The sequence below is a fragment of the Phocoena phocoena genome, chromosome 2 (assembly GCF_963924675.1).
Source record: "Phocoena phocoena chromosome 2, mPhoPho1.1, whole genome shotgun sequence".
Lineage (NCBI taxonomy): Eukaryota > Metazoa > Chordata > Mammalia > Artiodactyla > Phocoenidae > Phocoena > Phocoena phocoena.
Genome location: NC_089220.1, coordinates 169,503,895 through 169,527,280, shown reverse-complemented (window position 1 = coordinate 169,527,280; position 23,386 = coordinate 169,503,895). Strand labels below are relative to the sequence as shown.

The 23,386-nt window shown below is 44.0% G+C and overlaps 1 protein-coding gene across 7 annotated transcripts in view; it reads right to left on the bottom strand.

Moving 5' to 3' along the window:
* Positions 1 to 11,719: 11,719 nt before the first annotated feature.
* The window catches only part of PRPF18 (pre-mRNA processing factor 18), a 49,733-nt gene continuing 38,066 nt past the window's right edge, over positions 11,720 to 23,386 (bottom strand). For 6 of the 7 annotated variants that reach the window (XM_065870985.1, XM_065870988.1, XM_065870987.1 and 3 more), the window contains one exon: positions 12,985 to 13,065. In XM_065870985.1, the coding sequence (XP_065727057.1) occupies positions 12,985 to 13,065 (81 nt within the window). Of the gene's footprint in view, positions 13,066 to 23,386 lie in introns of all 7 variants that reach the window. The other variant, XM_065870986.1, reaches the window with a different exon arrangement.

Below are 23,386 nucleotides of genomic sequence, written 5' to 3'. Positions count from 1 at the left end.
AATCTGCTTTTAATTTATTCTTTTTGTATTAAGAATTTGTATAGTACCTTTACATTTTGCAAAACAGTGTGTCAACACTTATTAAAGCATTTTCAAAATGAAAAGATCTCAGTTGCCTCTTGGACATTCTGTTTGTTTCTAAGTGATAAACACGCATGCTCCAGGGATCTGTCATTCAGTTGCCTGTGCCCCATCCGGCTCCCTTTTTAAAGTCAGTCTATATAGATGATATTCTCAGTGGCTTACTCCATGATGTAGACAAGCCTGGTTTGTTTAGTAGAGGCTAATTCCCTCTTATTCTAGTTTCCTTTTTTAATTACACGAAGATAACATATTCTTAGTTACGTATTTCTCCTACTACAAAAAGGATTTGAGATGAGAGGTCAGCCCTTGTTAGGATGCTATTTTAGTATCTGTATCACTGCTCATGACAAATAGTTACCTGTGTGCAGTATGTGCTAGGCTGGGTACTGTTCCCCCAGAACCGTGCCACGTGGAAGAAACACCGAGGGCATCTGGGCTCTGGAGGTCGTTGTCCTTAGTCTCTGTCCCCTGTGGTCCCTGGTTCTGTGTAGGACAAAAAGGGCCAACTGTGGAGACAGGCAGGAAGCTCAGGCTCTTTACTACCACTGCTCTTTACTACCACAGCTCAAAATCCTATCACCCACCCTCTAAATCCTATCACCAAAGCAACAGCCCGCTGGGCCTGCAGGTACAAAAAGCCCACACTGATGGGCAAATCGGGGACTGGCTTACTTTAGTGGAGCTTTTGCTGCAACTACATCCCTGGCCCCCTAACCCACACTGCATCTCTTCACTAACATGAAACTAGAAATCTGGCAGCCAAGAGCATCCCGGGATGGAAAGCCTTGCTGAAGCATTTGCCACTGGTGTGGGTTAACCCCTGCCAAAAATGGAAACAAGCCATTGAGAACCTGAAGCACATCTGGAAGCAGGCCCATCAGGACAGCATCTTATACTTCCTAAGCCTGTCCTTGGCAAAACAGCGAAGGCCTCTGTACCGAGGTGATCAACACTGATTGCAAACAAATAGGATCTTCTGTTAAGCCTCTTCCATGTAAATATGTCGCCGCTCGGGAAAGAAATCTATCTCCTATTAAGCTCTATCACGTGAAAGCAGCTGGCCCACAGGACGCTGGGACATTCCCGTTTCTTTCCCACTCCTTCCTACCTTTCACCACCCATACACACACACACACACACACACACACACACACACACGCACACTCCCCTTACACTGTGTCAACAAGGCAATTCCAAACAATCATTATTTTGGTTATCAGAGAACACAGTAAATACCCGATTGCCATAGAAAGCACTAGAAATGGCCAGGCCTCTCCTTCCTTACTCCCAGAATACCAGTTCAAAAAGGCTCAGACACGAAATTCTCTCTAAAAAGAGGAATATCAGAGAACCCCTGATGTGGGCTAGCAAGCAGGCAGGGGCCCACTGTTGAAGCCAGTCATTCACTCCATATTGTGTGATGGGTCCAGGTCCTCAAAACCTTACATTCTCGTGGACTAAACAAACAGGCACACGACCACGACATAAGGGGAAATGAGGTCACCAGCATTAAACAGATAGAAGGAAGAGAGTAAAATGAGCCCCATGGATAAGCGGTCAGCAAGTGTGTAAATGGGATCTCTCACTCATCTCTCATTCAAGAAGCTGCCTGGTCAAAGAGATGGCAGAGAAAAGGTGAAAGGACGTGCAGAGGTATAACCTCTCTGCCTTGCACAAAATCACACCCCCAGTATAGTCAGTACCTGTTCAGGTAACAGCTGAAGGACCTGGGCTGCAATTCAGGAGTATAAACAGTGAGCAGGTTAGCCGATAGGGCCCGTGTGTGTGCAATTACACCGAGATTTGTTTTAAATCAGAAAACCCCATTTTTCTGTCCATACATTTTTATCCCCACAGAAGAGTAGGTTCCTTTTGTTTTTCACTCATTCATCCATTTTCTATCAGACCCCCTCCAATCATGCTTCCATTCCTCCCACTCTACCAAAACCACTCGTCAAGGATGCCTCCCCACAAGGCCAAATCTGATGGTTAATCCTCCGTTCACGTGCGATGTGACTTACCAGTAGCAACGGGCACAGCTGGTCCCTGTCGCATCCTCCATGGAAACACGCTTGCCACTGGAATCCAGGACAGCGTGTCCTCCAGCTTTTCCTCCTTATCAGTCAGGGCTCCTCCCGCCAATCTCCTTGAGGGTTTTCTTCATCTGCCCGAGGTCTGGGTGCCAGAGTGCCCCAGAGCTCAGTTCAAGGCCTCCTCTTGACCATCCACAGTCACTTCCTGTAGCTCTCATCTTGTCCATGGTTTTAAGTGTCTTATGCTGAGGACACCTGTGTTTCTCCCTGTACCCTGACCTCAGCTCTAAAACTGGTACAATCCCCCAGCCCACTCAACAGCTCCACATGGATGTCTAATGTGCTAACACAACCAGACTGAATCTCTGACGTTCCCTCCAAACCTGCTCCATTAATGACCTTCCTCAGCTGAGTTAGAGGCAACTCCAGTCTTCCAGGGCTCAGGCCAAAACCCTCGGAATCAACCATGATGACTTTCTTTCTCATCTCATGGTCAACCACATGTGAAATCCCTGCCCTTAGAAGATATATATTCTCCTGGGAGTAGAAGGAGGGAGAAAATGAAAGCAAATTACATGGCACATTAGAAGATGTGTCATGAGGACAGTATTGGGTAAGCAAGGTCGGTCAGCAGAACAGCTAGCCCATGACAGGAGGAGCAACCCCTTCTCCTCCAAGTAAGGTAAGAACAGGTGGTGAGTGTGGGAAACAGACCTGAAGCTTTGCCTCCATACTCAACCTGGTGTGAGAAAAGACAGGTGAGGCCATCCTCCAGGTGAGACAGGAAAGGAGGGCAGGGTCGGGCTGGAGCAGAGTCACAGGTCAGAACAGCCCCGAGAGGAGAGGAGGTGGAGAACGCCCTCCAGGCATCACTTGGGGCCCAGGTGACACCCGACGCTTGGCGTGTGAACTCCCTCCAGTGGCACCTGCTAGTGGGCGCGGGAGGGCACAGATGGAACGTGCCAGGCCCAGGCTGTGTAGTGCAGTGTGGCCGGAGGGCAACAGGGCAGGAGAGTAGACGGTCCTGGTGATTAAGTGAAGTGGTGACAATGGGATCTAGATGGACTACACAGCAAAGCAAAGCCAAGAAGGTGACGATGAAGTAGCAGAGAGCAGAAGACTGAGTGGACAGAAAGTCTTGAAGAGACTGAGGAAGAGCAGAGTGGGAATGAAGGAGAGAGGGCACGAGGACAGGACTGCACGACTGAACAAGAGGTGAGATACCTGTTTCTCCATCGTCTTAGTTCTCCACGCTTGGGGTGAATCCCAGGATCTAGGAGCAAAGGCCACACGAGCCAGTGGGAAGCCAATCTGAGCTGGGGGTGCCGGGAGAGGACCCGGCCTCATTCCCCCTCACGCAGGAACTGCAAATCCGGCTGCCTGTTCCATCAGGAGGCCAAGACCATGCCAGTTATTTTAACAGAAAGGGTTGAATATCAAGGGTTGTTAACAGGATACTGAAGAGGTGACAGAGATGATAACCAAGGGAAGCAGCCAGCACCCTTAGGGATGGGGAACAGAGAAGGGACTTTGAAAACCTAGAAGCTGAAGGAGGCACCCCGCAGAGCTGGGAGTCAAACCTCTGAGGCATGGACACCGCGCAGCTGGTACCCGTGCCTCGGGACTTGGCAGGACCTCACGGAGCCGGAATACAAATGTCTGAAAGGGGCACCAGGCTAACGGCGCTGCAATTTTCGAGGCAAAGCTGGTTCTATGAAAGTGTGGCAATCCTGCAGGCCAGGACCACCTCCTCCAAGAATGAACTGACACTGCTGGGCTGCGACCCGCAGCTGGGCCACCACCGTCAGGGACAGGAAGCAAGAATCGAGGAACAGGCCCCTTCTTCCCTCCTCGGGGTTCCCATCTCCCATGTGCCCCACCATCGGTAGAACCCAACAGAAAGCCAGTCAGCAAAGGAGAAATGTGGTTTGCAGGGTCTCATCCCAAAGCAGGGTACGGCAGGTGCCACGGGAGAGGCAAACACAATTTTTTATAATTTTGCAAAAAACACATGTACCCTTTCAGCCCACGTTAGCATAATGTGTTACTGTTCTAGAAGGGACCATGGTAATAACAGGTCGAAGCATATCAAGATACTTTCCCCCGGGACTTCCCTGGTGGCGCAGTGGTTAAGAATCCACCTGCCGATGCAGGGAACACGGGTTCCAGCCCTGGTCCAGGAAGATCCCACATGCCGCGGAGCAACTAAGCCCACGAGCCACAACTACTGAGCCCACGTGCACAACTACTGAAGCCCATGTGCCTAGAACCCGTGCTCTGCAACGAAAAGACACCACAATGAGAAAAGCCCGCACACCACGAGTAGCCCCCGCTCGCCACAACTAGAGAAAGCCCGCGCGCAGCAACGAAGACCCAATGCAGCCAAAAATTAATTAATTTAAAAAAAAGATACTTTCCCCCCAAATGAAAGCACAATCGTGCATTTTCTCAAACACCTTTCACATCCGTAGAGGTATTCCTCTCAAAGTCATTTCTAAGGCTAATGGAGATTTGGCAGCAACACAAGAGAACAAGAGCTAGATGCCTCTGTCCACCGGAGTGACAAGAACGTCCACCACAGGCCAGACCTCTGTCTGCTCTGAAGCCTGGCTGTCTCTGAACGGCCTTTAGCGTCCGTTTGGTCCGTGGCTTTTCCGCGGCTGAAATGACCTGGTGCCGATATCCAGAGCTCATCCCCGTGAGCACTGTTACACCTACGTGTATCATACGTAGTAGGACGTGGACGTGGCAGAGTCAGGTCTTGCTCCCGTTGGGGCAGACGGGACCTCAGGGCACCGGGACACACTTGCTACACGCCTCAATGGTTCTGAAAGCTGACACATCTGAGTAACGTGTATATCGCTTAGGGACTGAATTCTGCAGAATATATGGAAACACAACTGCAGGAGCTTACCCAATACTGTCCTCACAGAACGTGAGGCCCAGAGGAAGGCAGCTGTGACGGTTAATTTTATGGGTCAACCTGACTGCGAGCCGGGTGCCCAGATGTCTGGTTAAACATTACTCTGGGTGTATCTGTGAGGGTGTTTGTGGAGGAGATGAACATCTGAATCAGTGGACTAAGTAAAAGATTGCTCTCCAGTGTGGATGGGCCTCATCCAATCTGTCGAGGGCCTGAACAGAACAAGAGGTGGGGTACGGGAGAAGCTGCTCTCTCTGCCTGACCGTGGAGCTGGAACGTTGGTCCTCTCCCTCCCTCAAAGTGGGACTTCCCATAGGCTCTCCTGGATCTCCAGCCTTTGGATTCAGACTGGAATTTACACCACTGGCTCTCCTGTTTGCAGACAGCAGATCATGGGACTTCTCAGCCTCCATAATCAAAGGAATCAATTCCATATATACAATTTCCTTGTAGGTCTGTTTCTCTGGAGAACCCTAATACAGTGGTTCAAGGTTTGAACAATGATGCCCACGATGCCATTAAAGAACTGACTCCACCATCTTTAGCATGGGCCTCCCACCATCAAGAATGCAGGATGGCTGCAAAGCACTGAAGCATCATGACCACTTTTTAGGAAAGAAGAGAGAAAGGGCAACATTTTTGTTAACTAAGTCTATACTTTTTTTTTTCCTTTTTTAGAAAAGCAACAGGTTTCCTGAAGTCCCACCCGAAAGGCTTCTATCCATATTTATTGGCAGAACCTGTCACAAAACCAACTCTAACTTTAAAGGGTCCCAGGACAGCAAGTAGCTTTTACTGTGCTCACTGCAGCTCTGCACAAAGTAGGGCTCTGTTGGCAAAGGAGAGGAGAATGAAAACGGGGTAAGCAGCTGGCAGTGTCCACACCATACGTATACGGCCCATAAACTTGCAGACCTAAAGAAGAAAAATACAAACCAAGTCTTAATGAAACAGCAATCTAATAAAACTATACAGTTTGACAAAAGTACAAAAACTCACACGACTTCCTCTTCTCTCAAATCCCACACTCAGGCATGCCACTATGAAAAGGTTATGTTATTTAAGATTCACATGATTTTTTATAAAATCTATCTGGCAAAGATAGCTGACAAAGGTTATGCCTGAGCTAGTTACAAGATTATTTCCCCTATGCATAGAAAACCCTGCATAAAGGCTAGCCACAGGGTGGGAGTATTTGTAATATATATATCTAACATAGGACTCATAGCCAGACTATATAAAGAACTATTGTATCTACGTACCACATCCTCTTTTTCCATTTGTCTGTCGATGGGCATTTAGGTTGCTTCCATGACCTGGCTATTGTAAATAGTGCTACAGTGAACACTGAGGTGCATGTGTCTTTTTTTTTTTTGCGGTACGCGGGCCTCTCACTGTTGTGGCCTCTCCCGTTGCGGAGCACAGGCTCCGGACGCACAGGCTCAGCGGCCATGGCTCATGGGCCCAGCCGCTCCGTGTCATGTGGGATCTTCCCGGACCGGGGCACGAACCCGTGTCCCCTGCATCGGCAGGCGGACTCTCAACCACTGCGCCACCAGGGAAGCCCGCATGTGTCTTTTTGAATTATGGTTTTCTCAGGGTATATGCCCAGGAGTGGGATTGCTGGGTCATATGGTAGTTCTATTTTTAGTTTCTTAAGGAACCTCCACACTATTCTCCATAGTGGCTGTATCAATTTACATTCCTACCAACAGTGCAAGAGGGTTCCCTTTTCCCCACACCCTCTCCAGCATTCATTGTTTGCAGATTTTCTGATGATTCCCATTCTAGCTGGTGTGAGGTGACATCTCACTGTGGTTTTGATTTGCATTTCTATAATGATTAGTGATGTTGAGCATCCTTTCATGTGTTTGTTGGCCACCTGTATATCTTCTTTGGAGAAATGTCTATTTAGGTCTTCTGCCCATTTTTTGCTTGGGTTGTTTTTTTGATATTGAGCTGCATGAGCTGCTTGTATATATTTTGGAGATTAATCCTTTGTCAGTTGCTTCGTTTGCAAATATTTTCTCCCACTCTGAGGGTTGTCTTTGCGTCTTGTTTACGGTTTCCTTTGCTGTGCAAAAGCTTTTAAGTTTCATTAGGCCCCATTTGTTTACTTTTGTTTTTATTTCCATTACTCTAGGAGGTGGATCAAAAAAGATCTTGCTGTGATTTATGTCAACGAGTGTTCTTCCTATGTTTTCCTCTAGGAGTTTTATAGTGTCCAGTCTAATACATTTTGAGTTTATTTTTGTGCCTGGTGTTAGGGAATGTTCTAATTTCATTCTTTTACATGTAGCTGTCCAGTTTTCCCAACACCACTTACTGAAGAGACTGTCTTTTCTCCATTGTATATTCTTGCCTCCTTTGTCATAGATTCGTTGACCATAGGTGCGTGGGTTTATCTCTGGGCTTTCTACCCTGTTCCATTGATCTTTGTAGAGACGTGGATGGACCTAGAGACTGTCATACAGAGTGAAGTCAGACAGAGAAAAAAAAAATCATATATTAATGCATATATGTGGAACCTAGAAAAATGGTACAGATGAACCGGTTTGCAGGGCAGAAACTGAGACACAGATGTAGAGAACAAACGTATGGACACCAAGGGGGGAAAGTGGCAGGGCAGGCCGGGATGGTGGTGGTGGGATGAATTGGGAGATTGGGATTGACATGTATACACTAATATGTATAAAATAGATAATAAGAACCTGCTGTATAAAAAACAAATAAAATAAAATTCAAAAAGAAAACAGGAGCTCACCTGGTGGCGCAGTGGTTGAGAGTCCGCCTGCCGATGCAGGGGACATGGGTTCGTGCCCCGGTCCGGGAAGATCCCACATGCCGCGGAGCGGCTGGGCCTGTGAGCCATGGCCGCTGAGCCTGCGCGTCCGGAGCCTGTGCTCCGCAACGGGAGAGGCCACACAGTGAGAGGCCCGCGTACTGCAAATAAAAAAAAAAGAAAACAGAACAAGCCAACTAACTCATTCAGGGAATGACTACTAATGGGTACCAGGTTTCTCTTTGGGGTGATGAAAATGTCCTGATGAAAATCAGGACCATGGCTCTGACTAGAATGAGGTGCAAAGAGATTTCTGGGGCATTGATAACATTATCTTTCCTGACTTGGATGCTAGTTACTTTGGGAGATGTTCACTTTGAAAAAAGTTATGATATGGTACTCTTCTGATTTATGCACTTTTCTGTATATGTTACATTTCAATAAAAAAAATTACAATAAAGGAAATGTAATCTAGCCCTGAGTCTTGGGAAATAATCTTCAAAGGGCTAAACAAACCCTCAACGGGTAACTGATTAATAATAATACCTGACTCCTGCTATCTCTGCCCCAATCTTAACTCATGCTTTTAAACCACCTCTTACTTACTTTACAATATCTTATTTATTCTTGCTGTACACAATGTACAGCCAGCCCAAGGTTGTACCTATCTTTACTGCAAGGATTACATGAGGCTTGTCCTGGTGCTTCTTCTATGGACAAGTCTCCCCATTTGAAACCTAAGAATTATTACTTCAGAAGTATGTGACATTTGAAGTACTCGAGGTTTTATCATCTGCTGAATTTCACATTAACCTTGAGAGCTAAGTCTTCTCTCTCTCTTGGTATTAAAACAAAAAAAAAGAAGTAGAGTCCTGTTGCCCTGAATTTATCCACCAGGTCATTTCATTCCGTAACTCTGATAACTCCTTTTAATCCGTGGTTTTCAAACTGCTGGTCACAACATATTAATGAGCTGTGAGCCACTTTAGAGGGTCACAACCAGCATGTTTTTTTTTTTAAATAAGAAACACAACAGAAAAGAAAACATAAGAACGTACCGCACATGGTATGGTCGGTGCTTCTGTTACATATGCATATACGCAAGGAACACTGGGTCTCCACACACTTGTTATTGTTGTCTGTGAGTTGTGGTCAAAACATTTCAAAGCTACAACTTTAATCCTCCCACTTCACAGGATGGCAGAATCTCGAAACCAGGCTCCGACGACAACACTCATGGTTTATGTTGTCTCCTAAGCCTCAGGGGAAGGGCAGTTGGAGAGCAAAGGCAATTTGGTTTCGGCAAGTTGTAAAATCTGGGCGTGCAGAGGGCAAGGAGAGCCGTGTACGCCAGTGACTGGACTGTGGTGGCAGGAAGCTCGGTGACTGCATGTGTGATCACCAACGACGCTCAGAAAGCAGCTCAAACCTTCTCAGCTGCCCTCCGTGGTCAAAGTAATGTGTTCACCTTGAATGCTGTGAGAAGGCTGACAATTATTTCAAAGCTGGTGCTTAAGGACAGAGAGGAGAGACTAAACAAAAGGAAGTGGTCTAGTTAAACAGAGTAACCATTACCATCAACACAAGGATTCGTCTGGACAAGCTGCCTAAGAGTTTGTGGAAAAATAAGTAAATAACCAATGCTTTCATAATAAACTGTTTTGATAAATGTAAAAAACGTTTTTTCTAAACGAGCGTGGTTCCAGAAGCTTGAATGGGCTCGGCTCACACCACAGCTGCCGCCGCCCACACTGCATTTCCCCTAGTTGGTCCACACCACCAGAACTTATTTTTAAATTTCAGAAGATTTTAAGGTTACTGTTAACCATTCCAGGACTACTGCGTAGTTAAAACTCAGCCAATCCAACTGCAGAGTGTGTGATGAAAACCAGTTGCCGTGATGGAGTTCCCACAGCGACCCTCCGGGGACTGGAGCTGGCTCCTGACTCTCGACAGCTGGCAACTCTTACATACACCTGCCATGAGAAGGTGCTTTCAGTTCAAGCCTCCCAGTGTGACTCCATACCATGAATTTCTATGGGACAGACATTCTTCCAGGGGCTCCAGGGGCTCCACGCACAAGGGCGGGAGGAGGGAGGCATGACCCACCAAGTTACGCTGAGATATCTGCATAAAGGAAACGGCCGCAGCTCAACCCGAGCTCCCCTTTCACTGAATCTGCCCCACTTAGCTCTACTACCCTTCTAGGTCCAGAAGCACTAAAAGGGGTTATTGCAGGGTTGCAAAGGAGCCAGTGATAGGAATCCCCCAAGTTCAAAGCTACCAAACACTTTCTTTCATATAAAAAGACAATTGTTAAAAAAAAAAAAAAAAAAAGACAATTGTATTTCTACAGTATTTACTGGTGTCAAATCCCGGGACAATCTAAAGGGCTAGACTGGGTCAGGAGACCACCAGAAGGAAACACTTAACGTTAAGAAGTCGCACTGCTATCAACCCGATTTTCTATTCCTCCAAGTTCTTCCTGAGAGTCCAGAGTCGCAGCGCACCCTAAATGCTGCTGCTAGTGGCAGCTGCCTTCCTTGCTCTCGTCTCTCGGGACTCCTCCTCCTTCCTACAGGACCAGGACCATCCCTTCTCTCTCCCCGCTGTGTGTCAATTGTCTCTGGCCTCAGCCTTCTTTTCCTAGTTTTCCCCAAAGGCTAGAATCACAGCCATGACCCCCAGACTGCCGCAGCCCCGTGCTGCGGTGCTGAAAAATACTGCTCGGTCTTTGTAGCTGGCAAGAACACTCCTAAGAAAAGCAGTATTTACTTCTGACGGAAAACCAGTGTTTCACTAAATATGAATCCAGAAAGACACGACTCCTTTGGAAAGGAGTCTGAGCAGGTGGGAGATAGAAAGGGAAAAATATACTTAGTTCAGGATTGTGACTGATTTTAAAAGACAGGCCTTTATTGTTTTAGAAAGAGCTAAAAAATAGAAATATGCAGCATCCGGTGAACTAAAATTTTCATGATGTGGAGACTGCGAGAGGTCATTTTTTAACACACCCCCATGATATCTGCAATCCTCTGAAGATCTTTCACTTCAGGAAAACGGAAGACTTTTCCCCAAGATCTACGTCTTCCAACCTAAGCCCAGAATGACCGACATTCACAGCACTGCAGAATACAGCACAACTCTTTTTTCCAACCGTCTATCCACACTGATGAGTTTTAGAAGATACTGGGGTCACATGACGCAGTGTCTTCTTTGTGGTGGAAAATTAACTAACAGCAAATGGGAAGACAACACAAAATTAGCTGACTGGGAATTAAAAAAGAAGTGACCTGGGGGAGTGTTCGTTCAACAATATTTATAAACAAGTCCTATACAACAAGACTACATAAGAGAAGTCTAGACTGCTGTCATATCTTATGAACGTCTGTCTCTTATTTGCTCTAGTAAGCTCTCTTCGGTTGTAATTTAATAAGGAAAAAACGGTTTCTAAAGTAGGCAAGGAACCCTGATTCAATTTAGGACAGCAGGCCTCAGCCACCATCGCACACATGACCAGCGGACACGATCAGTCAGGCACAGCCACAGACCACACGAGTGGCCAGAACCGGCTTTCGAGGCTTCCCAAGAGGGGCCAGGAGAAGTGACTGTGAGCCCACCTGCACCCGCGCAGCTGACTCCAGCCCCACCACATTCTCGATCCTTCTAAACTCAGAACTGGCTCAAAGTGTGAGCAGCTATAGAGCCTGGACACAGTAAATGCTAAACAGATGCTCCTACGAGCACTGCCGACGCTGCTAGCACGCTGCTGCCACCACCACTGTTCTCGTCACGTGAGCCCACAATGACCCTGACGGCAGGTTGGGGAAAGCTACTTTGTCTTCACTCTAACAACAAGGACACAACTGCTATTTACTGAGCTCTTACTTGCCAGGCAGCGTGCTAAGCGTTTTCTTTTACGTAAATACAACAGTGATGCCATGAGGTATGTACAAGTATCACCACCTTTGCAGATAAGGAAGCTGAGGCTTAGAGGGCTGAAGTGACTTGCTCACGGTCGCACATACATACTCACAGCCTTACGTGCACACGTGGGGAGCTGCGATATGAGGTGGGTTAGTTCTGACTTTGGAGCCCCACTCCTACCTCTAGCCGGCAGCGCCAATCCACCTGCTCAGGCAACTTTCTATTTCCCCACCTGCCTCTATCCATTGAGTCCTCTCAACCTCTAAAGCGCAGTAATTTGTCACAATTATCTGGGGGTGACACTGTGCAAGGTTCAAAAGAAGTCCTCGTTTGTGCAAAATCAGACCCAGGACCTACTGTCTCGGGCAGTGGCCAAGAGTCCTGGCAACTTCCTCTTCTGCTGGGCGGGATGGAGCTGGGACAGCTGTCCACCACCGGTCTCGGGAGGATGACGCTCACAGGCAGTCCTATTCTAGGAAGAACCAGCGGCAGCAAAACATCCCCGTTCTTGGCTCGACAATCCATTTCCCCACCTTGAACCTTGATGCACTGGGGTTACTGAATTTGAACTTCTGTTGGTTCAAATCTTCGTGTTCCAAACTTCTATTTCCTGTTAATTGTATCTGTCCCGAGAGATGACCAATACTAAAATTTACACAGTTTAAAAGATAAAAGCAAGCTTTGAAATGCAAGAAAAATAACACGTAACAGTAGTAATATTTACATTCAAATCTATTGCAAGATGGCAAAAGTTCAGCAACATTTAAGGACTATCAAGTTTCATTAAATGGTTCCATGTTTTTGTTGAAAAATATAAAAATATTTTTCTATAAACACTTCATAAGAGGCAACGTGAAAATTACCATATTTTACAGAAATAATTAAGTCCATCCTCAAATGTTCCTTTTTAATCCTCTAACTGCAACTTTCAGGTCTAGAGGGGAAAAGTTATTTTAAACCCTGTCCTGTGACTGTTGTCTACACATTTAAATTATGGGGAAAAGTCTTTAGAACTTAATTTTTCGACTATTTAAAATAAAAGCAAGACACAAAAATCACTTGGCAGTCAGATGGGACGTGAGAGCCAACACAGTTCTTAAAACCAAGAGTTGCATTAGGCAGAACTCAGAGACCAGAAATTCCCTTTTCTTCCTCCCTCGTGCTGTTGGCAATTCCCCAAGTCCACGCCAGGCTTCCTTAAGTTTCTTGTGATATTCACGGGCTGCACACAGATCTCATAGTGCATTGTACTCCACACATTTCGATGGATCTGTAGGAAAGTGCTTCTGGCAAATGGTCATTAACCTCTTCAATCCCTGAGAAAATAAAAATAAATAACGGTTGGTTATGATATGGTTAAACTACTCTCGATCGCCCTCCTCTGTACTCACTCCAGTTTACCAACATCCCCGCTAAAATGCAGCAGTCCCCTGCAACACCACTCAGACGTACACTGAGAGAAAGATTTAATCGTGTGCACTCAGAGAAACGTACAAGATGGTCATAGCTTGTTCACAAAAACAATAACATCAAAAGTACCAGAAACAACCCAAATGTCCATCATAGGAGAATATGTGAATAAGCTTTAGTAGGCTCACAAATGGAACATACTACATCAGTAAAAAAGAATTACCTAGAGCTACAATTTAGCCTTTCTCCACCAGGTTCCAATAGAGAATTAAGCCCTGCTGGCTAGCCTAAAGCATCCATTATATGTAATGAGACAGCTCCTCTCCGATGTACCCTAAAAGGGTGCTACATGTGTCCCATCCTTGGGAGAAATGAGAAAACGGGCACTCAGATCATCTTCTGTGTTCTACGGTCCAGATGAGAAACTCTGGTTGAGAACAATGGATATACATGAATCTTAGAACGTTAAATGTAAAAAGCAAGTGGCAAGGGGCTTCCCTGGTGGTGCAGTGGTTAAGAATCCGCCCGTCAATGCAGGGGACACGGGTTCAAGCCCTGGTCCAGGAAGATCCCACATGCCGTGGAGCAACTAAGCCCACGCACAACTACTGAACCTGCGCTCTAGAGCCCACGAGCCACAACTACTGAAGCCCATGCACCTAGAGCCTGTGCTCTGAAACGAGAAGCCACCACAGTGAGAAGCCTGTGCACTGCCAACGAAGAGCTGCCCCCGCTCGCAGCAACTAGAGAAAGCCCACGGGCAGCAACGAAGACCCAACGCAGCCAAAAAAAAAAAGCAAGTGGCAAAATGCTATATACAGTATTATACCATTTAAAACTTTTTTTATTATATATAATTTTTACAGGTTACTTTCCATTTACAGTTATTACAAAATATTGGCTGTCTTCCCCGTGTTGTACAGTACATCCCTGAGCCTGTCTTACACCCAACAGTTTGTACCTCCCCCTCCTCTCTATTGCCTTTCTCCCCCCGCCCCCCAACTGGTAACCACTGGTTTGTTCCGTGTCTGTGAGTCTGCTTCTTTTTGTTATGTTCACTAGTCTGCTGCATCTTTTAGACTCCACATGTCAGTGACGTCACTGTCTCTCTCTGACTTGTTTCACTTGGGCATAACGCCCACAAAGTCTGTCCCTGCGGCGGCTGCAAAGGGCAAAGTTTCGCTCTTCATGGCTGAGCAGTACTCCACTGTGTATATGGACCACCTCTTCTATCCATTTGTCTGTTGATGGACACTTAGGCTGTTTCCATGTCTTGGCTACTGTAAATAGTTCTGCTATGATCATTAGGGTACATGTATCTTTTTAAATTAGTGTTTTGGGGTTTTTCTGGATATATACTCAGGAGTAGAATTGAGGGGTCATATGGTAGTTCTATTTTTAGTTTTTTAAGACACCTCCTTAATGCTCTCCACAGAGGCTGCACCAATTCACATTCCCAGCAACAGTGTACAACAGTTCCCTTTTCTCCTCATCCCTGCCAGCATCTGTTATTTCTACACTTTTTAATGATGGCCATTCTGACAGGTGTGAGGTGGTATCTCGTTGTGGTTTTGATTTGCATTTCCCTGATGATTAGCAACCTTGAGCATATTTTCATGTGCTTGTTGGCCATCTGCATTTCCTCTTTGGAAAAATGCCAATTCAGTTCTTCTGCCCTTTTTTTTTTTTTTTTTTTGTGGTACGCGGGCCTCTCACTGTTGTGGCCTCTCCCGTTGTGGAGCACAGGCTCCAGACGCGCAGGCTCAGCGGCCATGGCTCACGGGCCCAGCCGCTCCGTGGCATGTGGGATCTTCCCGGACCGGGGCACGAACCTGTGTCCCCTGCATCGGCAGGCGGACTCTCAACCACTGTACCACCAGGGAAGCCCTGTCCATTTTTTAAGTGGGCTATTTGTCGAGCTGTAATGGGCTGTTTATATACGTTGGGTATGAATCCTTTATTAGTCATATCATTTGCAAATATTCTCTCTCATTCAGTAGGTTGCCTTTTAGTTTTGACAATGGTTTCCTTTACTCTACAAAAGCTTATAAGTTTAATTAGATCCCATTTGTTTATTTTTGTTTTGTTTCCATTACTCTAAGACAGATTCAAAAAATATTGCTTCAATTTATGTCAAAGAGTGTTTTGCCTGTTTTCCGCTAGGATTTTTACAGTATTTGGTCTTACACTTAGGTCTTTAATCCATTTTGAATTTAAGTTTTGTATATGGTATTAGAGAATGTTCTAATTTCATTCTTTCACATGTAGCTGTTCAGTTTTCCCAGTACCACTTATTGAAGAGACTGTCTTTTCTGCACTGTATATTCTTGCTTCCTTTGTCGTCAATTAATTGACCATAAGCCATGGGTTTATTTCTGGGTTTTCTATCCTGTTCCATTGATCTATGTGTCTGTTTTTGTGCCAGTATCATAATGTTCTGATGAAAGTCAGGGAGCATAATTCCTCCAGCTCTGTTCTTCCTTCTCAAGATCGTTTTGGCCATTTGGGGTCTTTTGTGTTTCATACAGATTTTAAAATTAGTTGTTCTAGTTCCGTGAAAAATGCCATTGGTATTTTGATAGGGATTGCATTGAATCTGTAGATTGCCTTGGGTAGTATGGTCATTTTAACAATATTGATTCTTCTACTATTATACCATTTTAATACAACTCAAAAACAACTTAAAAATACTATATTGCTAAGAAATACACACATAACATGGTGGAATTATTTTTGAAAAAGCAAGGAAATGACAAATTGTGGATAATGGTTACTTCTGGGGTACAGGAGGAAAATACAGATTCTATGATCTTCAGAAAGTTCTAGTTCTTAAGCTGGGATTAAGGCCTTTACACATTTATCTTATTCTTTGCCTCATAACTTACATATCACATGTGTTCTTTTTTACGTACCAAATATTACACAATTAAAAAATCGTACTATAATCATAAAAAAACAGCACAAGCATGACCTGGCCAGTTCTGCTGAATGCAGCCTTAGTACTACTACACCGCCTTCGTTCTGTACCTTTGGCATCTGTTACCATGGCCTTCGGTTCTTTCTAGACAAACGCAATACACAAATTCCCATGATGTCACAAATTTCAGGTGCTTTCTATCTCTTCTACAATTTGGCCAGTTCTCATCCAGTCTATAACTTCATAGTGATATTTTTAACTGATGATAAGAACTGTCACAATTAAGAAAGATTCAATCAGTCCCTTTCAACTCATCCTTCAGTCTGTGATCTTTTAAAATCTTTAGTGGGCATTTTATTTTCAGTTATTCTTCTTAGCTTTCTCATCCACCAGCAAGCAAACATGCCTCTAAGTCATTATCCAAATTCACAAACAGGCCAGGGACAAGGGCAGAAACCTGCGATGTGCCACTATAGATCTCTCCAGAACAATTCTGCAAGTTTTACAACTAGCATTGAATCCTATTTACTCTTTTATCTACCAGCCTACAAATGTCCTTGTTTACAAGGAGACACTCTGTCAGATGTCTTACTGAAATCTAGACATCTATAGCAATATTGATAAGTTATTAAAAACGACAACCAATAACAGCAGCACTTAATTTTAATGATCTCCAAAGCAATTTTTGGCACAAATTATTTTAAGGTTTCTCACCTTGCATTCACAAAAACTGAAACGACCCAGTTCCTAACACAGTAAGAACAATGAAATGCCATCAGAGGCCAAAGGTTGACTATGTTCAGGTCTATATTAGATATGAAAAAATATATAGCACACTACCTTGTACTTAACTAGTATTCCCCCCAAATTCATTTTCTTTCCTAAAAATGATACAATGAAATATCATGTGCTCTTAAAAGAAGAAAGAGTTTCATGACCCAGTGGGAAAAGCAGAGGATGTTGCTGGAATTATACAATCTAGTAACAGAAATGTGCATCTAGAAGTCCGAGCAGGAAGGGTAAACCCCCTCAAAATACACACTAATGTTAACAGGTAGTGAAAACATCACCAAAGATCTAGAACTCTTACTCTGTAATTACCTTCATATTCAAACAACACTTAAGCTAAGTAAAATCACCAAAAACAAAACAAAACAATGAGGTAAAAAGCCTGCCAAATCTCTTTGGTCCCATAGTAAGCAGATAACACAAATATAAATTACTTCTACGAAGTGAGCTATAATCTAAGAGACTCGACATCAGAGAAACATGATTTTCAAACATTTCACGTCAAGTCCTTTGTGGGTTCAAAGACTGTCCATATTATGCAATTTAAGGAGTGGGAGTGTGGAGGGAGGTTATCCTTCAGCTGGTCTCCACGAAGGAAGACTTTCGCCGGCAAGGGCAAGTGCGAAGGAAGCCCGGGAGCCTGCTGTGCTCCTCGTTCTGCTGGCGCTGTTGCGGCTCGCTGCGCCTAATCGGGTGTTGCTTTAGGACAAAGACCCTTCCCTCTCACCGTCCAGCTTCTCCTGCTGTGAATTCTAATCCTGTGGCCGCAGAACTGGAGCTGTGGCCATGGAAATGTATGTGATATCATTAAAAGGACCCTAAGTCTCCTGAAGGAAGAGGTGAGAAGAGAGGCAAAGCTAGGAAAGGGAACAGTCCAATGAAAGACGAAACGGCTTTAATCTGCAGCAAGACACAGCAAGAATTATTATGAGCCAATGAAAGGCAAACAGATGCTAAGACGCTGGGGGTCATTTTCCTTACACTGTAGGAATTAGAATTTTAGGTGTTTGTGCCTTATTGAAGAGATCTGTGATGCTTATTTACACTCACTGAACAGATTCTATGCTTAAAAAATGAATATTAAGAGTACCCTGTCTGAAATCTTAGCTGTCAAACAGTTGTGAAACTCAACGGTCTCCATCATAAACAGTTACCATGGAACGTTACAGTAAATTTTTGCCGTAAGGACTGACGGCACCCAGCACAGAGTTTTAAAGGGGCATAACCTGATGATAACATGTGAGTATTTTCCAAGTGGAGACAAATCTTTTCAGTTAGGTCCTTCACGATTTTAGGTTCAAATTGCTTGGGGATGCTTAACCAGTAAGACAAGGAGCTGCTTACCTTAGCTTATTGCAAATAGCTTTTTAAAAACAAGTAGTATTTTTAAATATAATTTTCACTTTTATAAAAGCAATACATTTATTTAATAAATCCTTATTCAGTGCCTACTACGTGCCAAGCACTGCTCTAGGCTCTGGGAATAGAGCAGGGGAAAAAAAGAGAAAAAATCCTCACCCTCATTGAGAATATACTCTAATAAAGGAAGACAGACGAGAAACAAAATATGTAAAACGGACAAGAAACAAAATGAATATGTAAATATCTAATGTGTTGGATGGTGGCAAGTGCTATGGAGAAGGTCAGGCAGGCAAGAGGCGTGTGTGGATGTGGGAAGTGACCGGAAGGGTTCTGGCTCTCCCTGAACTAGGGAGCCACTGTAGGGCTCTAAGCAAGAGAGCATCACAGTCTGGTTTGTATTTTAACTGGATCCCTCTGGGTGCCATACAGACTGAACAGAAGAGGGGCAAGGAAAAAAGCACAGAGAGGAGACCCTGCAGTCATCCAGAGAAGACAGGCAGGTGCCAGACCCAGACGGTGGCAGTGCAGGTGGTAAGAAGGGATCACCCCAGATGTAATCTGAACATGGGACAATCATGGTTTGCTGACAGGACATGGGCTGAGACAGCGAGAGAAAAGCCAAGGGTAATCCCATGTTTTGTGTGCATGTTACTGTATGTATTTTTAAAATCACACAGTTCTTCTATCAAATAATAGCAGTCCCCTGCCTCACCCTTTCCAATCCTAATTCCATCACCCCAAAGGCAACCACTCCAAATCTCTTAGGCGTTTCTTCCGGTATTTGCTGCCATATTTCTAGATACTACACGCTGACAGTGCTTGATTTTTTTCCAGTTTTTATTTTTCTACCTCCTATGAAAGGTGAAGATTTCATCTCTTACACTACGTGCATTGGCCCCACCTATGCACACACGCGCCTTTCACTCCCTCTCCTCCCCCAAGTCACAGTCCTCAGTGAGCACCATGTTTAGGATATACCTCATAATGTCTACACAAATACTGTCCAAAACAGAGCCAATATCCTGTTTCTTAGGTGTTCTTCCCCATCTTTTTGCTTTTCTGTGTAGTATGAATTCATTCTCCAACAGTGAGACTACTCTCAATACGACCAAACACATCAGGTAGTACATCTGTTCCATTTTTTTCCTGGAGCCCTGTCTTATCTGTTCCAATCTAGATCAGCTGAATTCCAGACCTCCTTGTACTGCTACAATCCTAGAGCATCCCTTCACCTTCAACCTGGGAATTCCTTTTGCCCTGCTCCTCTGCTGGATCTTGTTTTCTGGATCTTTGTTTGCTTCCCTCATTTTGGTGGAGCACATCCTCAAGTATTAGCAATATAACATAGTGGAGTTAAGACTATGCAAGTTCAAATCCCAATTCCACCACTTACTAGCTGTGTGACCTTGGGAAATTACTTTTCCATGCCTAAGTTTCCCCACTTGTAAAACAAAGAAATCATAGTATCATCCTCTTACTACATATGTGAGAGAGAGAAGAGAGAGAGAGAATATATATGTGCTAAATTGCTGCAGTGAGCACACAGTAAACACCATGTAAGTGTTAGCTACAATAATGATGATTCTAGAGAATGGGTATGTGACACAAGATGGGTCACACTTCTGAGACTTTTCCTGTCTGAAAATATCTTCAACCTATACTCACACTTGACTGTTCACGTGGGAATAGAATTCTGAGTTGGAAACTTTTTCCCTTACTAATACAAAGGCATTGCTCCACTGTCTTCCAGCTTCCAGAACCATTAATGAGAAGTATGAGGGCATTTTAATTCCTGAGTCTTCATAAGTGACCTGTTTCTTTTCTCCAGAAGCACTGAAAATCTCTTTATCCGTGGCCTCCAATATTTGATTATATTGAGCCTTGATGTGAGATCCTTCCTATTCATTTGCTATGAATTCAGTGAGCTCTTTTTTCATTCTAGAAATGCATGTCCTTCAGCTCTGGGAATTCTTCCTGCATTGATTCTTTATTTCCTACCCTCCAATTTCTCTGTTCTCTTTTTCCTAGAATTTGAATAGTTGCAGACCTTATAGATTGACTCTTTTGTTCTCGTATCTTTCATAGTTCTGAGATTTCCTCAACTTTATCTTATAACCCTTTTATCTAATTTTTAAATTTCTGCTATAATGTTTAACTTCTGAAAGCTTGTTTTAATTCTTTTTTGTAGCTATTGTTATTTCATAGTTACAACCTTACCTAAGGATATTAATTTTTTAATCAAAGGGGTTTTTTCTGTTCCCTATGCTGTAATTCAGTTTCTCTCAACTCCTTTTTTTCCATGTGTTTTTTGGTCTCTGTCTTTCATGTTGGAAACTCTCCCTGAATGTCTGATGATCCTAGGTGAACATGCATATTTATGAGTAAGGCAATAAGGAGCTAAAGGAAACTCACCGAATGGGCAGGGCTCATCAGTGGAACTTCAGTTTAGGACAATATGGTAGCAAGTTAGTTTTTTCATTAGCAGAATACTAATTGTTAGTAACTGTACATCTTTTCTCTTGGGTCAGTTCACAGAGAAGAACCCTCCTGTTTCCTGAGGTGGGATAACAGCCTGGCTGCCAGCATCAGAGGGACCAGTGGAGAAAAGGAACCAGAGGTCTCATCTGTCAACATACAGACCCTCACTTGAGTTGCCTGTTTTGAGTAGGGCATCTCACCTGCCTGAGGCTACAAATCCCTCAGAAAGTTAACCTGTTTTCTGCTATAAGGGAGAAAGGCAGGAGGGCCTACTTGCACAGGGTAGAAGGAACCTCTGGACTACTTATCCTAATTCTCAACCACTCCTTCATTTTCAGTCCCATCCCGTGGTGCAGTCTTTTTTTTTTTTTTTTTTTTTAAGATTTTGATGTGGACCATTTTTTAAAGTCTTTATTGAATTTGTTACAATACTGCTTATGTTGGATTTTTTGGCCACGAGGCATGTGGAATCTTAACTCCCCAACCAGGGATCAAATCTGCACCCCCTGCATTGGAAGGTGGAGTCTTACTGGACTGCCAGGGAAGTCTCTGGTCCAGTCTTTTAGAAGTACCTAAAAGTCCCATGTCCTGAGCCTTTCCAGATTCTACAGAGTCCTCATTAATGGCTCCTTAATGACTTTCTCCCCATACAATATTTAACTAAAACTGATCTTTTTAAAATCAATACTGTTTCTAGGAAAACATTCTGCATTTAAAAGTCTAACTGATGAACTGTACACTTAAAGATCGTTAAGATGGTGGAGCTGAAGAAAGATTTTCTTTAAATGGTTAAGATGGTGGAGCTGAAGAAAGATTTTCTTTAAATGGTTAAGATGGTAAAATTTATGTCATATATATTTCACCACAATTTTTAAATAACCTAATTGCAAGCATTACAGCATATTCTAGATAAGGCATAAAAATATCAATTACATATACAGTTTGGTGTATCACAGTATATGACATAGGATACAAATCCTGGATACAGTTGTTTATATCCAGATAAATCAATGAACCATTAAAACAATCAACCTGCATCAACTCAAAAAAACAGCAATTTTTTATCATTGCAGAAAGCAAATGCTTTTTAAAACCAAACCAGGGCTTCCCTGGTGGCACAGTGGTTGAGAATCTGCCTACCAATGCGGGGGACACGGGTTCGAGCCCTGGTCTGGGAGGATCCCACATGCTGTGGAGCAACTGGGCCCGTGAGCCACAACTACTGAGCCTGCGCGTCTGGAGCCTGTGCTCTGCAACAAGAGAGGCCACAACAGTGAGAGGCCCGTGCAAAAAAACAAACAAACAAAAAAAACAAACCAAATTACAATCATACCCTTTTAGCTAGATTTGCCTTTTATTTTATAAAGTATCATTAGTTAATAGGACTTGAGGAAGACTTTTTTTGTTTTTAAGTAATCTCCTTACTGAAGTATACAGAAGACATTCTATCAATGATTTCTGTTCCTGTCACTAGCGTGCCCTGTAAGAACAACGTCTTGAAAACGAAAGCACAGATGCGTTTAGTGATGCAGCCTAGGAACATGAAGAACAGGGATAAGTTGAGAACATTTGCCATGCAGCTATTTAAATTCTGTCAACAAACTGCCAAGGTTCTAATAAAGGAATGGATTACCATGAGATATTTAAGTTACTAATTAATCCTAACTTCAGACTAAAGGAATACATATTTGACTCGAAATGTGATTTTCAAAAAATGTGTACTTGGGGCTTCCCTGGTGGCGCAGTGGTTGAGAGTCCGCCTGCCGATGCAGGGGACACGGGTTCGTGCCCCGGTCTGGGAAGATCCCACATGCCGCGGAGCGGCTGGGCCCGTGAGCCATGGCCGCTGAGCCTGCGCATCCGGAGCCTGTGCTCCGCAACGGGAGAGGCCACAACAGTGAGAGGCCCGCGTACTGCAAAAAAAAAAAAAAAAAAAAAAAAAAAAATGTGTACTTAATGATGAAAAGTTAATTTCCACAATAGCAACTAACATTCATAGCCATGCATACAAAGGCCAAGCCTTCAAGAATTGTCCACAGGAATTCTTTTCTTACAAGTATATGATTAACATTGAGTTGATCTGAATTACTCATTCTAGACTTTTTAATACCCAATCCGGATCTAGCTACTTGGGATGATGGCAGATGAAGGCCATCTCATGCTGCTTCTAATGAAGAGTCCTAGTGCAAGTATTAAATGTATTAAAATATTCAGGATCTGTAGGACTTAGTGGAAAATTAAAGAAAAAATAGTTTGGGACTAAATCTTCTTCTGGAGTGTATGGTAAGAAATAGAGAGGTGCTCTCAATTTTTACTTGTCTGAATGTTTGATATATAAAAGAACATTATTTCCAGTTCAAAAGTTCATCACTTCACAGAAAGGAACAAATTACAAGTGATTATTCCATTTTGAAAACAGCACTCACGTACTTAATGAAGTTAGGTAAAAATGTATGCCAAATGACCAATTTGAGTGAAGATTTTATTTATTTGACAAGGCCTTCATGCTGCAGGGTGATCTGACTTTTTTTTTTTTTTTTTTTTTGCATTACGCGGGCCTCTCAATGCTGTGGCCTCTCCCGCCGCGGAGCACAGGCTCCGGACGCGCAGGCCCAGCAGCCATGGCTCACGGGCCCAGCCGCTCCGCGGCATGTGGGATCTTCCCAGACCGGGGCACGAAC